This window comes from Coffea eugenioides, chromosome 6, assembly GCF_003713205.1.
Source record: "Coffea eugenioides isolate CCC68of chromosome 6, Ceug_1.0, whole genome shotgun sequence".
In the NCBI taxonomy this organism is placed as follows: Eukaryota; Viridiplantae; Streptophyta; class Magnoliopsida; order Gentianales; family Rubiaceae; genus Coffea; species Coffea eugenioides.
The window spans coordinates 939155-950216 of NC_040040.1; the positions used below are offsets into that span (position 1 = coordinate 939155).

Consider the following 11062-nt stretch of genomic DNA (forward strand, 5'->3'; position numbering starts at 1 on the left):
TTTGACCGAATGATGACCCGTCACCCCCCTGGAAAATCAAGATTCGGAGCGAACTTAGCGGGCGGAATTGGGGGTTAATATTTTACTATGAGGTTTTAGAAGGGGGTGAATGAGGTAGCTCTAAAGAGTCTTTTCTTTTTTAGGTTCGTCGGCCCAATGATCCATGATACGGGAACATAGGTACTAGAAATTAGGATCGGGTCTTTTTTTTTTTTTTTGGGAACGAAGTTGGGTTCTTGTCTTTCTTTTTGGCATGTTGTTTAATCTCCATTTCAACAAATATAAGTCGTTTAACGCAGTTTTTTCTTGAGTAGAAGCCTTGCCATGTTTTCATAAAAAAAAATACAATCAGTTTCATTTTGTTTCCTAGTACAATATGGCCATTTTCATTTGATGAACCAGTTTCATAGCGCTTTAAACTTCAAATTTTTATAGTTATATAATAATATAGTTTTCAAATTTTATTGGTGAAACAGTTTAAAATTTGCATATACATAGTTGACAATGGTAATCATTTTTGTAACTCGTCAACATTTATTCTAGGGTTGTTCATGTTAGTTAGTGAATATTAAAGAATAACTCATTCAACACAAATATAAACAATTGTAAATATAAATTAGCGAATTAACTCTATTATTCAACAGTGGTATAACTAGTATATGTTGCTGTGTCTAAAAATTCCATAAAAACATTGAAACTTAAAGGAACACCTTAATTTCATGCATCTATGTATCATTATTCTGATCAACATTTTTTTTTTTTTGGTCTAACATGAATAATCTACTTTACTCCTATATATGGGGAAAGGGAAGTCCAACTAGATTTGTATATGAAACTCCAGGTGGGGCTCCAAAATCAGATTATTGCATTACTGCATTTTCTTGATTTTTTAACGCAAAGAAGCACCATGCTAGTTAAAACCTATATATTATATATTATGTTGTAAGGATGTCGTTGGACTTTGGACTTAGACATTAAACTTTAAGTATGGCCAAAAATGCAAAAGACTTTTAACGGTCAAGATCAGTCCATCTGAGCTCGATTTGATCTCGATAATTGATGGCAATGAAAGCAAGTGCCTGCAGGGGAGTAGTTGGGTGGCACGGGAGTAGGAGAAAAATCCCCTCTCTTGGCCTTAAAATGGGATGTTCACCAGCCCTATCCCCAACAATGTTAAATTAAAAAATATATATATATATATAATAACCCAATTATCTATTTCTAATAAACTATTATCTAATATCTATTCACAATAACACTAATCCACTAAGACACAAAATAGAAAACCATAAAGTCGTTCTCATTCTCAACCTTTTTATCATGTGAGTTACCATATCCCGAGGTTGATGAAGAGAAAATGTTCTGAAGTTGTTTAGTGCTTTGAGTTTGTTCAACATGAGAAATTAACTTGACTTGAGCTTGTTCAAAGTGGAAATATAATTTGACTTCTTGTATTTTTATTTTTCCATCTTGATAGTTTCTTAATCTTATTTAGTTTTGTCTAGGATTGAATGTTCTGAAGCTCAACATGTCTTTGTTCAATGTTCTGAGGTAGAATGACAGTTATTCCGAGGATGTTTAGATTGTTAAATGTTGCAGCACATTTAATTGTTTCTTTAAAGTTATTGTTGATTGAGCATCTCTTTGTTGAGTTTCATGTCTACAATCTATTAGTTGTTTCTTTAAAAACTTGGGTGAGATCAACCCGAGTTTTGATGCACATTTCTCGATCGTCAAACCTGCCAATCGACCTCTACAGTTGCACTGCCAAAAAGCACCCTGGGTGGCTCATCCAATGGAAAGCTCCTTAAGACGCGACTTCCCCAATATGTCCATCTTAAGTATTTTGGTAAACACCATTTTCTATACCAACTAGATTTCCATCTCTAGGGTGCCAATTCGAATAAGGTACGAAACAACCCCTTGAGATATCCATGTTTGACAACAAAACGCACGATGAAGAACTTAAAGTTGCCCTGTAAAGCCTGTAAAAAAGATGTGGACTAACGATTATTTGATGCTTCTATTGACCAACCTCACATCATCCAATTACAGTAGGTCATTTTGTTATTGTGCCATCCCCAAAGGTCGTAAATCTTCTCCTAAAGCCTTACAAGTAAAAGATACAACAGGTTTTCATTTATCCTACGTGTATCTGCACATAGAATTATATCCATCAAGCATCCGTCGCATTGAAGAACATGAAAAACTAGTATCGGACATTTTGATTATGTAGCAACTCCACAACGGCGGCAACTACTCCCTGTCCTTCGGAGGATATGTCTAGCCCAGGCTCCTCAATCTTCCTGTTCAGAAGCTTGTCAAGTTCCCCACGTAATTTCTGCAAAATCGTGCCAGATAATCAATCTTCATCAGCGTCAAGTTGAATAATAAGTAACCGTATTAAACACTTAAAAATGAAGGAGACCAATCAGGCAATTAATAAATAAACTGCAAAGAAGACAGGTTATTAAAGTCGGCAATACCCTTATCAAGTCTAATATGCTCTCTGATGCAGAAAAGTGAAGATATCCCCCAAGCATTTCAATTCCATTTCCACTTTTGCTTGGAATGAGGCTGCCACCAAACATTAGTAGAGCATAATCTGATATGTTTGTTGAGTCTCTCATGTAAATGCTGGTGGTTTTGACCTTTTCACTGTAAACCATGTAAGGAAGAGGAAAAAGATGAACACCAGCATTTACAGATGCAGGGTGAATATCAACTTTTCCAACTTCTTTAGTGTAAAGAGCTGTCCTCTTCCCTCTTCGTTTGCATTGCACCACATTTGGATAGAGCCCAGCACAGAGGATTGCACATACCATTTCCAAATCATCACTGTATTTATTATAAGCCTGCAAAAATGGAAGTGCCAAATAAGTATCAAAATGGACTCGTCTCAATAGTTCATTGCTTCTGTGGTCAAATAAGAGTTGCTACCATATACATTACCCCTCACCTTAAAACAAACAAGAAGGCAGCAAATGATAGAGCAAAAAAGGAATGTGAAGTAAAGGAGACACTTCCACTATTCAAGAACTTCTAATCTCACTCCACTTGAGGTATGTTGTTCTCACATCATCTCAAGACAATTCCAATCATGAGATTTACATGCATGCATATTGAGATGGACAAACAAGCACCTATCTTGAGAGGGAGAAGATATGGAAAATCACAAAATCATCCACTTACATTGGCGCCATGTAATTTATCAACAAAACCGATGTCTGATAGAAGATCTAGAAACTGTTTCCTCATATCATCCATCATTTGTAGGGTCACCATTGACAAGAAATTCTCCCAGCAGAAAGCCCTTTCAGCCCCATTGCGTTTAGCAGCCTTCCATCCTTCAAATGCTTTGAGAAGTGCAATGTGGTCGCTTCACCAATTGAAAAGAAATTCTCACATGATTTTTAATATTTATATATGTTGACTACATGAGTAGGCTAAATAGATAAAGCATAAATACTCTTTCAAAACCTGACCTGCAGGAATCACCAGCAAAAGATCTTTTCGCTGCATCAGCTTCCTCTTTCCTATTAATTGGAAGGACAAATGGGTCACGATATGCAAGAGCAGCAGCAATTGTTAATGCTGGATTAAGGCACTGGAATATGGAACCCATGAGAAGCATCTTTCCGATATTTGGGTCCAAGGGCAGCGTGCAGAGATGACGTCCTAAAGATAATAATTACGTTAAGTCTCAAAAATTGAGAAACAGTAGGAGATTAAATTCCAAAAAGATACCAAGTGGAGTAAGCTCTTCAAAGTCATCCAAAGCTCCAATTGTCTTCAGAAGTTCAATGGCATTCTGAACAGCAAGGGAATCTGGAGGCTGAAGTGCCTTGGCCAAAAATGAACTAATATCTCCTTGGCCCAAGCTCTTGATATGAAGACATAGCTCTTGCAAAGGTGTTCGAAGTATTTCAGGAAGTTGATACTGAGGCATAGCATCAAAAATTAATTTCGGATATAATCTGTAACAGAGTCCAGGTTGAACACGTCCGGCACGCCCACGTCTCTGTAATGGCCACAATAATGACATATAGGGAAAATATCAAATAACTTGAAAAGGGTTCAAGCGCCCCCAAATCCATAAAGAAACTTGAATATATAGTTATTGACCTTAGAAAGAACAAGATGTATAAATTTACAGCATAAGAATGTACACCTGATGCGCTGAAGCTTTTGAAATCCAGGAAGGGAGGAGACAAGCCAATTTGTTAAGAGCATCATAACTGGTCTCCTTTGCCTTTCCACAGTCTATAACATATATGACATCATCTATAGTGATACTACTCTCAGCTATGTTAGTTGCCAGCACAATTTTCCTGCAAAAATTAACAGAAGCGACTTGCATTTAAAACAGATATTACACCCTGTACAGTTAAACTTGTTCAATCCCTGGAGCTAGAAATTTGTATTCTAAGAACTTTGAGGGCACAAAAATGTGCTAGAATATCATAGTAGTGCTAGGCAAATGTAAATACTTACAAGAAGTCACCAAACTAGGACAACAATAGCAATTGTAGAAGAGGAAATACTCAACGTATGGCTATGTTACATTGATTATTAGTTCTTGAGAGGAAAGATAGACCAATGTGGAGTGACTCAATCAAACCAACTCTTGTAAAAACCCACAAAGTAATGAAAAAGGAATGAACTTGAGGTCCCAGCTCAAAGAAGTAAACTCACAACAAAAGACATTAAATCCACTCATCAATGTCATTCCATAAAGTGTGCATTGGGGAAAAACAAATAACCCAAAGGAGGGTGGGCATGCAAAAACATATCTTGTCAAACAGCCAAAACTTATTCAGCATAAAACATCTCACCCATGCCCTGATTTAACTGAGAGAAAAAGGGGTCGAGAAGAATTAACAAGGAAAAGTAGATGGATTAGATGCTACCTCATACTAGGAGGTGGACGATCAAAAATTTCACGTTGATTGATAGTAGGCATTGAACCATGAACAGGAAGGACTAAAAACTTGCGAGAATCCCCAAGAAAGTTGTTTGCTTTCACTTTATCAAGCAGCTTAGAAATATCATCCCAACCAGTGAGGAACACAAGAATTGCACCATCACCTTCATGGCGACAAATATATTCTATAGTAGCTTCTACCTTCAAAAAAGTAAAGCACATGTTGGATTTATTAAATTAAAGAATTCTCAGTTCAGAGTTGTGAAGAAGAGTAAAAGACAGCAACTAAAACGCAACCAAAAGATGACAGCAAATACTGCTAGCATATTTGACAGAAATTACTTCACACATTCATTCATATCATCACAATACTTGGAAAAAAATTTAATCTGGAATCCCTTTGTTCATGTTTTCATTATTCATTTGGAGCCATAGTGTTGACTATTCACTTTGCCACGGTTCTGACAAAATATTCATGGTTATGGCCACAACATGGAATCATGTAAATTCTGAGGAAAACATGTAGAGAAACATGCCAATTGTAACAAAACGACCCGATAAATATGAAGAAAAAAAATTCCAAATTCCCATCATAACTTGTAAGCAAATTGTATTATAATTAAAAAAAAATCCCGTGGCGCTGGAAGAAGGTGCACAAGATATTTCAGAGAATGATCAATGTTACGTACAAGACCTAGATCAAGCTTTGCCCCAGACCAAGCTTCAAGAGATTGTCTTGTTCCAGCACTGTAGCTTTTGTACTGAGTATTAATATCTGCATCCTACACAAAACAGCATTCACAGGTGAATGCCCATACACAAGAAGTTTTCAAAACATGTAGTGGAAATAAAACCAACAGAAACCATAGCATAAATATCCTGTAATCCACATTGTTTTTTGTCCCTTTTGTGGTTTGTTGTGCCAGTTGATGTTCTGACACAACAACTGACACAACAAACGAGCTCAGATATTCTTTTACATAATCAAAACATTTACCGATTCTACTGCATGAGTTTCAGCATCTAATGTAGCAGAACTTTGCTTCTCAGGCATGCATTTTTTGTCTCAGAATGAAGTATAACTACAAAGCAGTATAAGTGGAGAGCTAAATAACTGCTGAATATCCAATAGACAAGCATATCAATGTATTATTTCACAACTGCTCTAAAATCCTGGACGGTACTTAAGGAGTTGACTATATAAAGGCAACAACAGACTCCTATATTATATGGCATGCTATGTGATGCTCCTGTTTCATATGAAAGACTTTGAAGAAGTGAAAGCTCTGCTTATGACCTAAAACCTTTAGAACCAGCACAAAATTCATATTATGTTACATCATGAAGATAGACAATCATTTTCATCATCAGAAAGAGCAAAAAGTAAATAATCTGGATGAACAGCCATGCCTCAAATAATTCTGTTAAAGGATCTCTCTTAAATTCTTGTTGTTGCCGCCGCCTTCCCCTGGGATTTCCAGGAATGTTGTCAGATTCTGACTTAATACGGTAGCGAGTTCTCTCTAATACGTCTTCCAAAAATAGTTCTGCCACAGGAAACACCAATCCCTGACAAATGAATATGAAAAAGGAATTCAAGAAAAAGTGGATTTTCCCGGGGGGGGGGGGGGGGGGGAATATATATATATATATAGAGAGAGAGTGCAAATAACATTACTGGGATATGAATTGTTGGTGCATTTCCAAAATATCTAGAAAATAGATCAGCATTAATTGTAGCACTCATTAAAATAAGCCGTAGATCAGGCCGACGAGGAAGTAGGTCCCTTAATATTATTAGAAGAAAATCTTCATTCATGCCTCTTTCATGGATCTCATCTACCAGTAAATGGCTAACTCCTTTAAGATAAGGGTCCTGAACCTGCAAATCAACAGATAACGAATTATGGTTGCAGTTTTGAGGTTTCTGTGGGCTGAGATCTTCTAATAGCATACTAAAGTATGCAGAATCATGATAAGTTAGGAGGATATCAATTACAATTTTCTTATCGTATTTTATAAGGTTGGATTCCATCACACACCAGAGTTCAGAAAATCTAACAGTTAAAGGAAGCAGATATGCAGGTAGTATGGAAATCAAGCACCGTGATAGAGAAACCCCCCCCCCCCCTTTTGTTGGTACAGAATAGCAGACCAAATGAAGACCATGAACAAAATCATCAGCATTTAAAAGAATAAAACTGTATTACCAATTGCCTAAGTAGTACTCCTGTGGTGCAAAATAACAATCTTGTCTGAGCAGAACGATTTGCCTCCAGTCGGATCTGGTAGCCTACAGTTTCACCAAGGTTATCCCCCCTTTCAGAGGATATTCGAGCAGCAACTGATATTGCAGAAATGCGACGGGGTTGCGTGCACATTATGTTGCAATTTGCACCACGTTGAGATGAAACCTCTTCCTCCAAAATAAACTGAGGAAGCTGGGTTGTCTTGCCACAACCTGTTTCCCCAGAGACAACCAATACCTATTATCCAAAAATACAAACACTAGTATCAAATAGATGAAAAAGAGCAGTGTTTGAGTCTAGCATGAAGGTTTCAACTTGAGCAATATAACAAAATAGGGTGTACAAGCATGCCGATGAATTTTAAGACACTAATATCTCATAATTCCACAAAAACAAGAAAAATATACTCAGAAAGGAACACACCTGATTTAATGCAATGGCCTTCAAGAACTCATGTTTTACTTTAAATGCAGGAAGCTTCTCCCTGAATGAGAGCATTGCCTTCACACTCTCACTCTCCTACAAAATCAAATAGTCAATACACACACACACACATATATAAACAGTTAACAATATTCAAAATATTCCTACAAGCTAAATGATCCAGCTCTCAGCAAGAAAATAATACCCTTAGCTCTTCTTGCCTCCGTTTAAGTTCAAGACTAAGTTTCTCGTTGGAAGCATCAGTCTCAGACATATGTGGAGGCTTTGCCAACTCTAAAACATTAGATGATCCTTTTGGCGTATGAGAGGATGTAGAAGAGGACTTATCAACAGGTATTCCAACTTGTGAATAATTCAATAATTGTCCAACTTTTGTCTCAATCTCGCTAGACATCCGTATCTGCAATTGCGTATAATATGTAATTACCAAAAGAAACATGATTAAAGTCTGCAAAACACATATATGATGTTTTACCTCCTGCTTCGTTGATCCGTGATGCTCATCTAAATCAGCCCTGTAGTTTGGCAATGGAACTTTGCTGACAACAAGTGCTCTTCCCTTATTATAAGCATGGCTTTCTTTCCAAAAGTACGAAGCATAAAACAGAAGTGTAAGAAATGCATGAATATAATCTTCAGGTAGATGTACACTGATACCAACAATAAAAATAACCATATGTAAACAAGCTTTTACCAAAATAACCAATACTAAAGCACAGCTTATCAGCAAATTTAGCATTTATATGAAATTTCTTATCAGCCAGCTCATGAACAAGCAAAGCAACCATAAGAAACTATTATTAACACCATATCTGGTTGGACACTTTTCATTTGGACTGACTTGTATGTCTACTCACTTTTTTCTGTCCTTTCCATTGTTCCACCAACTCCTGTTCCTCATTTAATCCCAAACCCCCGCTTGAAGGTTATGCATATGTGTCTGTGAACATTTACTAACCAAGATTACTTTGGCCAATAATCCTGAACTCAACAGAGCATACTTCTAAAAAGAACTTACAAGTAGAGCCCCAACTGATAGGCCATATCAGCCATTATTTCTTGGTCCTCTCTTCTAAATTTACGCTTTATAACCATCTCCTGTTCTCCTCCTCTCTTCATTTGCTCCATCTTTCCCCACCACTCATTCTCGTCCATCACCTCCATCTGCAGACAATCATGACAAAAGAAAGTCACCTAACTTCCAGAAACGGCAATTATACATATCTCCCCAATCTGTCTGGGTGTGTACAATGGTAAATATTAATAAGTATATACACGCTAATACTGTACATTGGGTAATGTCACAATAGGACCAACAGCTCAATGTCAAATATAGTTTTGGCAAAAACATTATTGAGAATCATCCTCTGTAAAAATTGCTATCAGTTAAAAACGACTTATGAAGACCATAAGAGGTTCAAGCTTTAATTAGTAAAAATAGATTAATTTTGCTTAGCTATTGGCATAAGGATTGAAATAAGTACCACTGTTTCTAAACTGTGACAAGATAAGAAAAAGAACACAAGGAAAGATTCACAAGGCATAGACATTAGAAGCTGACTCATCACATGAACCTAAATTGAGCTAAATGGAGAAAATTGATTCAATTATTTTACCTTCCCTGTCAGGCTGAGTTGAACATTTATGTCTATTGGTCCAAAACAGAAGGATAACATTATCAATCAGTTCAATTTAAAAGAGTCTCAGATAATGCACACAAAATATTCATAAGGAAAAACCCAAAATTGAAATTGAAGCACCAAAATATAACAATTTGACACACACTGACAGAATCAGGCAAAACATATCATTTGAGTGATAATTCTCTAGTCCAGATGAGTACATAGTTGAGCCTGGGAACGTCTTTTGCAAGAATAAATGAATCATACCACTTTAGTTATAAGGATGCAGATTCCAACTAGCTTGGATCACAATTATATACGTGCAACTAGCAAAAATAACAAGTTTTCTACAGATTTAAATCACCAAGCAAAGTAAAGAATCGAGTCCACTTCGATATACTAAGCTTATGCCATGATAGTAGGATTGAAGCCCATGCGGAGATATTCTCTATTACTACCTCAGCCGCTTGTTGTCGGAGTCGTTCGGCTCTCCAAACGGGGTCCCACCAGCGCTGTTCACCACCACGTCCGCCTCGACCACCGCCACCTCTCCCTCGTCCACCACCACGCTGCCCTCCGCCGCCACGACGACCTCCTTGGTGATTCGGGCGATATGACATGGCGAGGGATGAGATTCGAGCGGTACTGAATGCTAACGTCGCAGTAGGCGGTGCGATGGATGAGGGGAACTTGCGAAAGAGGAGTCCGAGAAAAGAACGGTTGCGGAAACCCACTGACATAAATAAGTGCAGCTAGGCTGGGTTGCACTATTCTTTTTTTACTACAACTAGCGGCATTTGGGTTTTGGGGGATTGGGAGTTTGGGACCGGTTCTTCGAGGCGAAGCGTGAAATGTTGGTCGCGAATTAAGCCGTTCACGTTTCCGCTTCGCTTCAGGAGCCCATCCATAGCTGTATCGCTCCTAACTCTATTTATTTATTTGTTTGTTTTGATAAACTGCGCTTCTTCTTTTTTTTTTTGTGGGATTACTGAAAATATTTATGATTGATACACGTGTCTGCTCTTTTCAGATTTTCAAAAAGTAAATAAATAAAATAAGTTTTTTACACCCTGTTTAACAGCCTTTTAAATCACCCCTAAATTCTTTTTGGGAGAGTGCGTATGCTTTTAAAACTATTCGAAAAATTAAAATCCAAACATATATTACTCTATATGTACTCAACATCAATCACAAAATTATGGCTGGTTTGGAGTGAAAAACAAAAAAGGCTTATGCATCATCACAGGTTGGTATAATTAGTAATTAGTTAATATTCAATTTTAAGTTTTTCTAAATTCTATGATGTAACTTCACTAATCAAATGAACCAACTAAACACTCTTTAATTTTTAAATTCATCTTATAAGTTTTGTCTGACAAGTGCAATCAACGAACCCATCAGATATTTGTCTATTATTTATTTTCAGTCAACGCGAATTATATTAAAAAGTTGTGGATTTACTATATAGTTTATTAAATAATTATTGATCTACAATACGATTTTTCTTAACCAATTTGAATGCTAAGAGCGATTTAAAAAGGGTTCAATTTAGATCCTACCTTTGTGCACTTAGTTGAATTCCCTTCTCCCGTGGGGTGTGATAATAGTATAGGTTTTGTTTTTTATAACTCTTGAACACGGTCTTTTTTTTGCGTGAGATTCCTAGTTTTGACTATCAAAATACCCATCGTCTCTCTTGTAAGGGTATTTTTTTCTTGTAAGGGTATTATATTATGGTTTTGCAGTTTCTATAAAACAGGCACGTGACGTACCTCGGGAAATAAAAATAAAAAAGGTGTACTAGATGGGCCTTTGTACAACGG

The 11062-nt window shown here is 36.9% G+C and overlaps 1 protein-coding gene across 3 annotated transcripts; it reads right to left on the reverse strand.

Moving 5' to 3' along the window:
- Positions 1-1999: 1999 nt before the first annotated feature.
- On the reverse strand, positions 2000-10109 carry LOC113775264 (DExH-box ATP-dependent RNA helicase DExH1). 3 transcript variants are annotated; one of them, XM_027320064.1, is made up of 16 exons: positions 9698-10109; positions 8636-8781; positions 8093-8192; positions 7802-8017; positions 7597-7692; positions 7135-7410; positions 6603-6806; positions 6335-6493; positions 5614-5706; positions 4911-5125; positions 4172-4331; positions 3748-4021; positions 3486-3678; positions 3193-3379; positions 2487-2855; positions 2000-2341 (listed from the first exon to the last, which is right to left on the reverse strand). In XM_027320064.1, the coding sequence occupies exons 1-16, from the start codon at positions 9977-9979 to the stop codon at positions 2210-2212; spliced, it is 3102 nt and encodes a 1033-aa protein (XP_027175865.1). In that variant the 5' UTR covers positions 9980-10109; the 3' UTR covers positions 2000-2209. The 3 variants fall into 3 exon arrangements, with proteins under 3 accessions (XP_027175865.1, XP_027175868.1, XP_027175869.1); XM_027320067.1 differs by lacking the exon at positions 9698-10109 and adding an exon at positions 8475-8557 and having other exon boundaries at positions 8093-8196; positions 8636-8664; XM_027320068.1 differs by lacking the exon at positions 9698-10109 and having other exon boundaries at positions 8093-8196; positions 8636-8724.
- Positions 10110-11062: the final 953 nt, after the last annotated feature.